This window comes from Gadus morhua, chromosome 10 (genome assembly GCF_902167405.1).
Source record: "Gadus morhua chromosome 10, gadMor3.0, whole genome shotgun sequence".
Classification (NCBI taxonomy): Eukaryota; Metazoa; Chordata; class Actinopteri; order Gadiformes; family Gadidae; genus Gadus; species Gadus morhua.
Window position 1 is genome coordinate 13368510 of NC_044057.1, and position 13747 is coordinate 13382256.

The 13747-nt window shown below is 50.2% G+C and overlaps 1 protein-coding gene across 1 annotated transcript; it reads left to right on the forward strand.

Annotated features, from left to right (window-relative positions):
- The first annotated feature begins 348 nt into the window (after positions 1-348).
- tmem144b (transmembrane protein 144b) lies at positions 349-12579 on the forward strand. Its single transcript, XM_030368656.1, has 11 exons — positions 349-559; positions 837-959; positions 1310-1409; positions 1787-1867; positions 2487-2565; positions 3072-3148; positions 3382-3500; positions 4104-4223; positions 8595-8692; positions 9681-9734; positions 11857-12579. Exons 1-11 carry the CDS (start codon positions 427-429, stop codon positions 11938-11940), a joined length of 1068 nt encoding a protein of 355 aa, XP_030224516.1. The 5' UTR covers positions 349-426; the 3' UTR covers positions 11941-12579.
- The last annotated feature ends 1168 nt before the right edge of the window (positions 12580-13747 follow it).

Sequence of the window (13747 nt, forward strand, 5' to 3'; positions counted from 1 at the left end):
AGCGGAACAGAGCAAGCTCTGTACATTAGACTCAACTTTACTCATCTCCATCTCTTACTCCATCTCTCTTAATCCATCCCACTATTTCTGTAATTCTGTTTGTCTTCATCTCCATCTCTTACTCCATCCATCCATCTCTTTTAATCCATCCCACTATGTCTGTATTTCTGCTTCTCTTCATCTCCATCTCTCTATTGTTCCATCTCTCTACACCAGCCCCTAGACGTGTCTCTATCTCTCTCCATCCTAACCTTGCGCTTTGAGTCTAACTGCTGCTAATCATGCTTGTTACCTGAGCCACTGTGATCCAGCATCTCACCCTGTGCTCCTGTTTTTCTCTGCAGGGCTGCTGCTCTATAAATAGCTGCCTGGCCGTCCTCCTGTCCTAGAGTGACTGACAGCAGGACGGGGTCTCCAGCCAGCAGGATGACAGCTAAGTCTCCGGTCTCCCCCTCCTCCGGCAGCAGGGAGCTGGTGTACGGCTTTCTCTCCCTCAGCCTGGCCGTGCTGCTGTACGGGAGCTACCTGGTGCCCATGAGGAGGGCCGACCCCCGAGACGGTGGGTGACCTCTGACCTCTACTACCGGCTAGGAGAAGGGAGGCGTGTCCTGCTCAATGAGTTGTTCATATGCATCACTCATCCCATACAGTGCCCTGTTATGGACCCTTATAGTGCACTGTTAAGGACCCTTATAGTGCACTGTTAAGGACCCTTATAATGCACTGTTAAGGACCCTTATAGTGCATGGGGGGGCTTGTCTCCCAGTGACGGGGGGGCTTGTCTCCCAGTGATGGGGGGGCTTGTCTCCCAGTGATGGGGGGGGCTTGTGTTCCAGGGATGTTCTTCCAGTGGGTGATGTGCGCGGCCGTGTGGTCGACCGCAAAGCTGGGCGACCTGCTGCTGGGCTCACCGCCGGCCCCGCCCCTTGCCCTGCTGGGGGGCGTGGCCTGGGCCACAGGTACGCACCTTTATCTCCTGTATGTAGCTGTGTGTGACATGGAGGTGGTCCCAAGTGTGTGTGCGTGTGTGTGTGTGTGTGTTTGTTTGGGTCTGGGTAACATGGCAGTGGTCCCCAGGGTGGAGGTAGTCCCCACGGTGGAGGTGGTGGTGTGACCCAGCTGTGTGGGTGTGGGTGTGGGTGTAACATGGCGGTGGTCCCCACGGTGGAGGTGGTGGTGTGACCTGTGTGTGTGTGTGTGTGTGTGTGTGTGTGTGTGTGTGTGTGTGTGTGTGTGTGTGTGTGTGTGTGTGTGTGTGTGTGTGTGTGTGTGTGTGTGTGTGTGTGTGTGTGTGTGTGTGTGTGTGTAGGTAACATGGCGGTGGTCCCCACGGTGGAGGCCGTCGGTCTCGGTCTGTGTGTCCTCCTCTCTGGTTCCAGCAGCCTGTTGATGGGCTGGGCCAGCTCCAGGTGAGTCTACTGGTCCCACTGCTCTGTGTTAACCAGCTCCAGGTGAGTCTACTGGTCCCACTGGTCCACTGCTCTGTGTTAACCAGCTCCAGGTGAGTCTACTGGTCCCACTGGTCCACTGCTCTGTTAACCAGCTCCAGGTGAGTCTACTGGTCCCACTGGTCCACTGCTCTGTGTTAACCAGCTCCAGGTGAGTCTACTGGTCCCAATGGTCCACTGCTCTGTGTTAACCAGCTCCAGGTGAGTCTACTGGTCCCACTGGTGCACTGCTCTGTGTTAACCAGCTCCAGGTGAGTCTACTGGTCCCACTGGTCTACTGCTCTGTGTTAACCAGCTGGTGCACTGGTCTGTGTGTGACGCTGCTTCCCTGTGCTCAGGTTCGGCTGGTTCGGGGTCTCTCCTGAGGAGGTCTCCAGGCCGCTGCTCAACTACTGCGGAGCCGGACTCTGTCTGGTCAGGTAGGAGCTGCCGCCATGCTAACCTAGCTCGCTAGGCCTGGACGCTACGGGCATGCTAACCTAGCTCGCTAGGCCTGGACCTTACAGTCATGCTAACCTAGCTCGCTAGGCCTGGACGCTGCAGGCATGCTAACCTATCTCGCTAGGCCTGGACGCTACGGGCATGCTAACCTAGCTCGCTAGGTCTGGACGCTACAGGCATGCTAACCTAGCTCGCTAGGCCTGGACGCTACAGGCATGCTAACTTAGCTCGCTAAGCCTAAGGTGGAAGGTGAGGATGGAGGTTAAGTAGGAGGGTAGAGGTGGTGAGGTAGGATGGTCGAGGGTGGAGGTAGGGGGCTGGAGGTAAGAGGGTGGAGGTGAAGTAGTAGGGGGGAGGTGGTGAGGTAATAGGGTGGAGGTGAGGTAGGGGGATGGAGGTGGATGCTGGAGGGTAGGTAGTAGGGTGGAGGTGAGGTAGGATTGTGGAGGTGGAGGTGGAGGGGAGGTAGTAGGGGGGAGGTGGTGAGGTAATAGGGTGGAGGTGGAGGGTGCAGGACGCTGTGGGAGGAGGTGAGCCAGGAGGTTCAACCGTGGTTGAGTGATGAGATGTTTCTCCTGACCCCGCTCTCTGTTCCAGCGGGGTCATCTTCTTCTTTGTGAAAACCAACGTGGCCGCGGAGAGCGCCGATTCCAGTCCCCTACTACCGACCAACGGGGTGAGTCCACTACCTTCCCCCCCCATCCCCTCCCCGGGGTGAGTCCACTACCTTCCCCCCCCATCCCCTCCCCGGGGTGAGTCCACTCCCTCCCCCCCCCGGGGTGAATCCACTACCTCCCCCCCCCGGGGTGAGTCCACTACCTCCCCCCGGGTGAGTCCACTACCTCCCCCCGGGTGAGTCCACTACCTCCCCCCCCGGGTGAATCCACTACCTCCCCCCCCTCGGGGTGAGTCGACTACCTCCCCTCGGGTTAGTCCACCACCTCCCCCCCGGGTGAGTCCACCACCTCCCCCCCGGGTGAGTCCACTATCCTCCCCCAGGGGGAGTCCACTATCCTCCCCCAGGGTGAGTCCACTATCCTCCCCCAGGGTGAGTCCACTACATGTTCAATGATCCAGTACCTTAGGTCCAGTGGGTTGTACTGGTCCAGTGGGTTGTACTGGTCCAGTGGCCTACCTGGTCCAGTGGCCTAACAGGGGTGTGTTTTGGTCCCTGTTCCACAGGGGCTCTGCTCTGGGAGGGGGTCTTCTGACGCCCGGACGGGGCTGAAGGCGGTCCGACCAGAGATCAGGAGACTCATGTAAGATGACCCCATCACAGTCATGACCTGATGCACCCACCCAGAGGGACCAGACCAACAGACTGTACCCCCCCCCCCCAGTAGACTGTACCTCTCCCCCCCCCAGTAGACTGTACCCCCTCCTCCCCCCCCCCCTCCTCAGTAGACTGTACCCTCCTCCCCCCCCAGTAGACTGTACCTCCAGCCCTCTCCCCTCCAGTAGACTGTACCTTCAGCTCTCCCCCCCCCCCCAGAGGCTTTCTGCTGGCGGTGGCGTCCGGCCTTCTCTACGGCTCCTCCTTCGTCCCCGTCCTCTACATCAAGGAGCACGCGCTGCTCAACGGCTCCGCCTACCACGGCGCCAGCACGCACGGTGAGACACGCCCCCAAGCACGGTGAGACACGCCCCCCAGCACGGTGAGACACGCCCCCCAGCACGGTGAGACACGCCCCTCCTGGTGAGACACGCCCCTCCTGGTGAGGTCGTCTGATGTCATCCAGCCGTAACCCTCGGCCATCAAACGATGAGAGCTCGGGAAATAAATGTTTATTATTCATGGCACGGGATCCCTTTGACCAAATAACTTTAATCTGGCCGGCACGCTCTCGTATTAAGTCCCCCTGTGAAATGTCACCCGGACCCTTTGATCTCGTACTGCGTTAAAACATGCAGGGTTTGATCTGAGGGAATACATTGGTGTTCCTCTGAGGGGAAGGTCTGAGGAAGAGGCCTGGTGAGGAACCCTGCAGCGATAAGATCAGCAGCCAGACCCTCTGTAAGGAACAGCAGGCCTGGTGGCTTCAGACGACCTGGGGTCTACTGCCTCCTGGGTTTCCTCTCCGGTCTCTGATGGCTGCTCACCTACCGATTTACTCTCTCTCTGTGTGTGTGTGTGTGTGTGTGTGTGTGTGTGTGTGTGTGTGTGTGTGTGTGTGTGTGTGTGTGTGTGTGTGTGTGTGTGTGTGTGTGTGTTAGACGTGGACTACGTCTATGCTCAGTGTTCCGGGGTCTTCCTCACCAGCACCGTCTACTTCCTCATCTACTGCATCGTGAAACGCAACCGACCGCACGTCCTGCCCTCCCTGGTCCTACCAGGTGACACTTAACTTAAACCTTAACGTAGCTCTTGTCTTAAAGATCCCATGCCATGCTATTTATGGATGCTTTAATATAGGTATTAGTTGGCTACAAACACAGTATTCAAAGACGTCCCCGAAATTCAGCCGTGGTGCAGAGTTACAGCCACTCCAAACCAGTCGCACATTGAGCTTCCCCCAAACGCGCTGTTTCGGTGGGCGTGTCAAGGCAGGTCAAGGAGGGGGGTGGGGGTGTGGCCCTGAGCAGCTTGTAGCCACAGTACAATGCGCTCTGGTTACGGTGGGCGTGTCAAGGCAGGTCAAGGAGGGGTTGGGGGTGTGGCCCTGAGCAGCTTGTAGCCACAGTACCATGCGCTCGCCGCTCTGTTGACGGTGGATGTATCGCAATGGCTCGTAGAAACCCATATTATACATAGATATCTATATAATATAATATAATATATGATGTATATTATCACCTGGCCCTGCATGCGCTCTGTTTACGGTGGATGTATCGCAATGGCTCTTATAAACCCATATTATACATATCTATATCATATAATCTATAATATATATTATCACCTGGCCCTGAGCAGCTTGTAGCTACGGTACCATGCGCTCTGTTTACGGTGGATGTATCGCAATGGCTCTTAGAAACCCATTTTATACATAGATATCTATATCATAATATATATTAATCACGGCCAAAAGCTGTGTGAGCCTCCAGACGATCAAACGACCGCGTCTTCTTCATGTGGAAGTGGAAGAACCAGAGACGTCGGAGAACCCGACGAAGTCCTTTGCGATTCATTATATCGTCTGCACACAGGTTTTGGCCGTGATAATATGTATTATTTGATATATATATCTATGTATTATATGATATTATTTAGATGTAGAGCCCCAGGACTGTAACGCTGCTGGAGTTGTTATTAGGATCTAAACAACACGTCGGACTCTCGTCTCTGGTATTTCTACAACGAGACTCGTAGTGGGGGTTATCTCAGCCATGGTTGAGAATGAATTGGGGGAAAGGAACTTTGGCTTTGACTCCCTGAAGTCAGGGATGCAAACAGGTGAAGGGTCAAAAAAGTGAGTACATCGCGGCGACTTGTTGGGTGCGCGCGCCGATCCCACATGAGACCATGGAAGGGGCGCAATGATGAAAAGGGCCAAAGATTTCTACTCCATTCTTTATTGAATTGTAAACATATTAGCAATAGCTAGAGTAACGGATTAATACAACAAACAAAACAACATTTTCATTGTCATTTTGACAGAATTACTTCTTTTTTTTTGCCACCGGGATTTCGAGTGCCCGACGCCTTTGTTTGGCCGCATGCTTCATTCTTGCCCTCTTTTCGGCTTCAAGTGCAGCCCTTTTACTGTCCTCTGCAGTTTGTGCTTTCTCGTACCCATATTCTTTAGCCCTCTCCATTGCTGAAATCCGGTTCTTTTGGCGTCTAGCCGCATCCCTTTCCCCAGCAGACTTGATGTTTTGACACAGCCTTTGATCCAATTTCCCATATTTGGGATCGTCCCTCTTAAAAATTTGAGTGGCGGACATGTTGCCTGATTTTAGTGTGTATTTAACAGTTTGGAATGCATTAAATATAGGGATAGCCATGTTGCTGCTCTTTGGTTCAATAATGTCCCCCATAAGGTTGAAGGAGGCCTCCACCAATGGGCCATGAAAGATGGAGATGGCGGCTTTCACGACTTTGCTCAATGCAGGGAACTTTTGAGAATTGAAGACCTTGGCCATGTCCTCTCCCTCACTGAATGAGGCCAAATCTGGAGACACACTGTACCCCATTATTTCGAGGGGGACAACACTTTCAGGGTCTGTGAAGTGTTGAAGGTTGGTGGCCAGCTTCTTCAAATGGATCACAGCTTGCGAGTGACCTCTGAGGATGGGGTCTACAGCAGAGAGGGATTGTAGGATGGGGTTCTCCAAAGGTAGTTTCTTTTGTAGATATAGGCCAGGTCTGAAACATATGGGCCTAGTCCATGGTGAACCAAATTGCAAATTTTAAGTCCTAGTTAATTTCATTCAACATTTACTACCTGAATGGTTTTTACTTTACCTCCCTACATTCGATAGAATCTGACTAAAAGAGTCACTAAACAATAAAGCTTAATGCACAACAGTTTCGACCGCCTGTTTCATTCATCATGTAAAACACAAGACCGGAAACCATAGCAACGCCGTAAACAAACCCCGAGAAGCCCAATCCCTGTGAGCTCCCCGCGCAACGGCCATCCGGAGGCACGCAGAGCTTTTGGCCGTGATATTATGTATACAATTATATTATATTATATACCATTATAAATAGAGCTCCGGGAGTCGCAAACGGCAACAATCACTTTCTCCTCCATGCTGCAGCTAGCTAACATCAGCTCAAGATAACTGATATCATGGATGAAAATGACCAGTTGTCCGATGTTAAATACCAGGACATAAATCCCAAAAAGGCGGAGAGAAACGGGGAGATTTCCTGTGTGGCCATCAGTTTGATTGATATCGGCCTTCCTTAATTTTTTATCTTAAAAAAGAACGGGGACAGAGTTTTATTTTTACTTTCCCGGGGATAGGCAACCAAAAGCTGCGACTGTCCCCTGAAATCGGGAACGTCTGGTCACTCCATCATGGATACTTCCAAGACAAATAATATTCATGTTAAACTTTCAGCAAAAGACTGCAACCTTACCTTAAGCTCTCATTCTTTACTTTCGGAAAACCGGTCGAAAATTGTGAAATTCCCCAACCATTCAGGAGTTACGGTACATAGAAGCTCACGTTACAAATACTTCAGGTGCTGGTGAATCTTGTCTCTGTGATTTGACGGTAGTTCTGCGGAAGTGGTGTTGGCTACCATAATGATTAATGCACGGGCGCAAGCTCTATTTCTCCGCTTGATAGTTTTTGAACGATCGAGATAGCAGAAACGGTTAGTCACGGGAATGAGGAGCAAACAAAAACTCCTTGGATCTGCATGAACCACACAAGTGACCCATTTGGCCGTCAAAAAAGTGAGTCTCACTTAAAAAGTGAGCTGTTTGCATCCCTGTGAAGTACATGAACCACGACATGGAGGAGAAGGGGATTGTTGGCCGCGAATGTATCCCGCTTGAGCCCTGCTTCCCGCCGCCTCGGCAGCAGTCAGCGCTAATCACCGCCTCCTGAAGCGGTGGTCCATCGGCAGCGAGGCTCCGGCGGGAGACGACCGCGGTCAACAATCCCTTTCTCCTCCATGTTGTGGTTCATGCCTACTTCAGGGAGTCAAAGCCAATGTTCCTTTCCCCCAATTCATTCTCAACCATGGCTGAGATAACCCCCACTACGAGTCTCGTTGTAGAAATACCAGAGACGAGAGTCCGACGTGTTATGCGCCATCACACCAACAGCAGAACGGTTATCCAAATAACAAGGAAGTGTACAACACTTGCGTTACAGTCCTGGAGCTCTATATCTAAATAATATCATATAATACATAGATATCTATATCAAATAATACATATTATCACGGCCAAAATCTGTGTGCACGTCCAGACGATATAATGAATCATAAAGGACTTCGTCGGGTTCTCCGACGTCTCTGGTTCTTCCACTTCCACATCAATCTGTAGTAGACAGAACCGCGCGCTGCCTGCTGCCTGCTGCCGGCGCAAGGCACCACCGCCCGGCTGCCTGCTGCCGGGCGGTGGTGCTTCGCGGCGGTGGTGCCTCGCGCCGCGGCAACCGGCGGCAGGCAGCATGTCGCAGTTCATGTACTTCGATGTTGTTCTGCCATTGCATTCAAAATTCTGTAACTAGCCTGTTACTACGAACTAAGCAACTACCATACACGTATTAGCATTTAGCACTAGCTCAATCACGACTCCTTCAGAATTCTTGTGGGTGGTTACGAACCAACCAAGTGGGCAGGGCCATGAATAATAGTTTGACAACGCTACGTCACAGTGTCACCTTATCCAGATTGGCTCATTTCTTCTGCCTTTTTCCTTTCATTGCCTATTGCATTCAGCAGACACACTGCATAGATTTCAAACTTACCACAGCTCACAAACTTATTCAGACCTATGTTATTTAACAAACAACAGGAAAAATGTGATTTTAATGGCATGGGCTCTTTAACACAACACCTTAACTCTTACCAGGTCTCTCTCTGATGGTCCCGACTGCTCAGTAATAACAGTTCTTTAGATTACTTCATTTTGTGAAGTCACCATATCCTAATGATGGTGTTGAGGAATAGGAATGGGATTCCCTTTAAACTCAAGATAGCACTTTATTGAAGATGTCGGCTTAATGAGAACATGGAAAAAGCTTTGGACCTAAGATAACCCTTTATTAAGGCTCCCTAATGCCCTGGTGAACCGTCCCCAGCCCTGCTGTGTGGCGTCATGTGGACCCTGGGCACCTTCTGCTGGTTCCTGGCCAGCAGCTTCCTGAGTGCCGTCGTTACCTTCCCCATCCTCAGTGCTGTGAGTACGCTAGCTGTGGCTAGCATCCATTTCCAATCCTTAGTGCTGTGAGTACGCTAGCTGTAGCTAGCATCCATTCCCCGTCCTTAGTGCTGTGAGTACGCTAGCTGTAGCCAGCATCCATTTCCCATCCTTAGTGCTGTGGGTACGCTAGCTGTAGCTAGCATCCAGGACTAGCCTCTGGTGGACTTATGATGGCAGTGGATATTGGCCAGTGGTGGATTTAGCAAATCCACCACTGGATTTGCTCAATCCGGATTTGCTTAAAATGGGCCCATACATATCTTTGCCCAATGCGAAGATATGTATGGGGCCCACCTCATCTGATCTTTAAAAGAGAAAGGAGAAAAAAAAATTAACGACTGAATGGTGGATAGGCTGGTAATGCTAATCTACGCGGAAGTAAAGGTTGGAGATGAGAAAGAAAACCTTCCCCTTTAAACCCTGCATACACTTCTTTACTCCAAAATGAAGATGGAAAGCAGAGAACACACAAAGTGTAGCACTACACAAACTAATAGTCACAATGGAACCCAAAAGAGAATAAAGTTTCAGATAACTCCTGTCTTAGCCAAAATGCCAGGAAAATCAGCACTGTTTATTCTTTTTTTAAGAGCAAATCAATATAAATATAACCAGCAAGACAAGTAGTTAGGGTAAACCCCCACAAATAGCCATCTTCTTGGCAAAACATCACAAACAGCCATATACTTGAGGTCGCAATTTGCATTGCACTTGAGATTGACATTTCAATCATTCTACAAACAAACCCAGGAAGAAAATATAGGATAGTGTAAGTGGAGAGATATAATAAACTTTGTTTAAACTCAAAAAGTTTTTAAAACCTTCAAGAGAAGCCGCATGTATGCATACAAATAATATGGCATTCGTGTGCAAACCTTTCACACAGCAAAAAAAGAGGAGCATTTTGAAGAGGATCCATGGCATATGAAGGAGATATTTACCGTTGGTGTCTTCCTGTCCTCAGGGGTACGGTCTAGTCGCTGCCCTCTGGGGGTCCTTGGTCTTCAAGGAGGTGACGGTGAGGACTTTTCATTCTGTTTCATTCTGTTGCCTGTGTCTCTAGTAGCTCATCACATCTGTTTCCCCTGAGAAGGACTTCCTGGGTGGAAGTGTTGCTTCAAAGCCATGCTGCAGGGCTATTGCAGACGCCCATAATCAGATGCATTAATGCAGCGAGGCGTCGACCCATCACACTCACTAGATGCGTATCTCTGGTTGAAATAAATTGTTCTTGACGACCAGCATCAAATAATTGGAAAACCTTCATTAAATGTCGTTTCAACGCTGAGGAAGAGATGAACCTTCAGGAAGCGATACTCTTATCAGTGCGTCAGCGACGGGACAAGATGCGGGGACTCAGCCAAAGGTGGGAAGCAGCCATGCGTTTGATTGGATGGTATTGAGCTGAAGTCGCGTGTTATTGGCTTCTCGCCTCATTGATGCCATTCAAAGCTGAGATGATTGCAATCCACCTCTAACTTTATGCACCTGTCGTCTCTTCTTGGGAACAGAAGGGCAGGGCAGTACACACACCCATGTGTAGTTCATAATGTTGAGGTGTAGCTCTCCGTTCTCCAGTATATATTATTGTTGGGTTATGAACACTGCAGAGAGAGAGAGAGAGAGAGATTTAACATTTTATAATTTGACCTCTTTATTGTTCACCTGCTTTTGCAATGGAAATGATTGTTTCTCATGCGAAAACAACTTTTTGGAATTGAATTGAATTGAGATCACCCGGGAGAGAGATTATGTATTTAACGTTTTATACTTTGACCTCTTTATTGTTCACCTGCTTTTGCAATGGAAATGTTTGTTTCTCCTTTATTGAGATCCACCGGGGTGTGTTAAGTTCACGATGCATGTTGTAGCCCTGAGCCCTTATATCTAAATGTTTGTGTGGCTTTTTGTCAGTGCTTAATACAGCTTTCCATTATCAAACAAATTTTGTACTTTACTTTACTTTTGTACTTTGGTAATATATCGTTGGAACTCCAACAGTAGCCAGACCAATCTGTCTCTGGGCTAAACAAGGAAGACCCATTGATCTGTTCTTTTATCTATATTAAGGCCCCGTCCACACGAAGCCGAAACGGGCGAAACCGTTACGGTTTCGATCTATCCGGTTTCGAAGTATCTCCGTAAAGACGAATCCAAGCGAAACCAGATAGATCTGTAGAAACGCTGTAGTAAACATTCCAGGACCATAGGGGGCGCTGCTTCTGGTACACTAATCCAGAAGAAGAAGAGGCGAACATGCGCATAAAGGCTGCACCCCGAACCATTAACAACACAAACAAACAGCTCTTCTACGATGGCAAACTAGATTCTCAATAAATAATGGCTTAGCAACCCAACAAGGGACATGATATTCTGCAGAACGATTACAAGCTTGTAGTCCGCCATCATCTTTTTTGTTGTGATATCTGAGACTCCGCGGGCTTAAGAGCCATTGGCTAGGAGGTCGAGGGGTGGGGCGATGACGTCATGGTTTGCGGTTTCAGTCGGTTTCAGGCGTCCACACGAAACCAAAACGAAACCGGATCGATTTGAAACCACCTCCGAGGGTGGTTTCAGAAGTTTGCGGTTTCGGTCAGCGGATTCGCTGGCTTCGTGTGGACGGAAGGCCGAACCGTACAAGACCTTTGCGGTTTCGCCATGAAATCGGCTTTGTGTGGACGGGGCCTAATCGTTCTTCACTGATCGTCATGGTGTTGGTGATATGGGGCTTATTTTCTGCAGGGTTATATTGGTCTGCAGCTTGGATCTGGCAAGTGAAAACATTTTGACTGAAGTTAAATATATATTTACCCCTGGCTATAAGCACGTACTGTTGGATCAGTTCATCAGTCCTGAAGGAACCATCTGTAAAACGTCCTGCTCTACCTCCACATGCAGCGCTGCAGTGTCTCAGAAGGTCTCGTCTTTTGCTGTGGAGATGAAGCCCACCACTGTGGTGATGAAGCCCATCAGGGAGTCTTAAGCTTGTTCCTCTCCAACCCCAAAAGCCAGATTCAGTGTCCCTGGATCAGCCCCCCACACAGGACCCTGACCCAGGCCAGACCGGGACCCAGTGTGGATGAAGTGCTGATAGTCACCCTGTAGCCTGGATCTGACCTCCTCCCCCCTCCTCCCCACAGGGTCCAGCCAACATCCTGGTCCTCGCCCTGGCCTCTGCCGTGGTTCTAGCGGGTTCCCTGCTGACCGCCGTCTCGAAGATCTGACGGCAGAACCCGTCCCGCCAGTAGGGCTCGCCCCCCTGGTCCCAGTCCGGCGGGGTGCTAGGTGACAATAATAAGCTGGTGGTTGACTGTTGCTAAACAGCCTGGTGACTGTTGCTAAACTGCTGGGTGACTGTTGCTAAACTGCTGGGGGACTGTTGCTAGACTCCCGGGTGACTGTTGCTAAGCTGCCGGATGACTGTTTTTAAGCTGCCGGGTGTCTGTTGCTAACCTGCTAGGTGACTTGTTAAGCTGCCGGGTGACTGTTGCTAACCTGCTAGGTGACTGTTGTTAAGCTGCCGGGTGACTGTTGCTAACCTGCCGGGTGACGGTTGCTAAACTGCCGGGTGACTGTTGCTAAGCTGCCGGGTGACGATTGCTAAGCTGCTGGGTGACTGTTGCTAAGCTGCCGGGTGACTGTTGCTAACCTGCCGGGTGTCTGTTGCTAACCTGCCGGGTGACTGTTGTTAACCTGCTAGGTGACTGTTGTTAACCTGCCGGGTGACTGTTGCTAACCTGCTGGCTGCTCTGCCTGTAGATGTAGGTCGTGTCAGGCCGTCCTGACCTGGCTGTCAAACACAAGTGACCGCAGGAGACGCAGTCTCCCCTCGGTTCCTGTTATTAAAATATTGTTTGTTTATACACTTCCGTCCGGCTCGTTTTTTCAGCATCACCCACTGCTCCCCTCGCTCTGATAAAATGTTGCAGTACAAAGAGTCTGGAGGGGTTCAGTGTAACGCCAGGGGCCCTCGGAGGCCACCTCAGAGCAGGCTCCACGGCGGGGGGCTCCAGAACCGCCAGGGGGACGCAGCTCTGATTGAGCTGCTGCCTTCTGGTAAACGCCACCGAAGCCTCGGGGCTAAAACCCAGAGGATGAGGAACAGTTTTTTTCCCCAAAGCAGTCAGGCTCCTGGGGGAATCCACTACCCACAAACCAACCCCACACACGATGACTTTTTATATACATATTTATTGTAATTGCAACATCTTTGCACTGCACTGTATTTGGCTCGACAATCAGTGACCACTTATTTTTACTTATTTTATATATTTTTCAATATATATTTACTTTTCATTGTATTGTTTTGGCTGTGTGTGTTGAGATACCACGCTTAATCATCTTAATCGTGTGTACTTGTACAATAATAAAAGTGATTCTGATACTGATGAATGACCTGAAGCCCTGGTGGAGGGGGGGGGGGGGGGGGTTACGAGTGAGGAGTTTCAACTGAATGAGTTGGTCTCCCCGTACAATGGTGCTCCTGTGCTTGTCTTAAAGACGATGTCTCGCTCGCTTCTCCTCATCCGTCACCCAACGCTTTGCTGCGTAACCTGAAGGCTTCCACGAGGCACGAAATTGAGATGGTCCACAGGGTCTTCTACTAAGGAGTTTAATTTCTTTCTCCGAGTTTCACTTTGGTACCAAATCCTGCGACTAATTCATAATTTCCGTCTGCCTTTATAATAATGAGAGTGTATGGAGCGGAGTGTTTTGTTGTGGCTGATTCACCCTCATGGGTGCTGGGTGGGAGTTAATGTGAGCGGAAGACAATGTTGTTTCCTCATCATTAGCTTCTGTCTGCAGTGGCTCCTTGGGGGACCAGGAGAGTTCTGGAACTAGTTCATCATTCTCTTGTCCTCCTCCTGCATGTTGGGAACCTCAGGTTTAGAAGGTACTCTACCTGACCACTGACCTGTACCTAACCTCTAGCTCTACCTGACCTCTACCTGACCTTGACCTCTACCTGGCTTCTACCTCTAGCTGACCTCTAGCTCTACCTGCCCTGCTGAAAATGAAGTATATACAAAA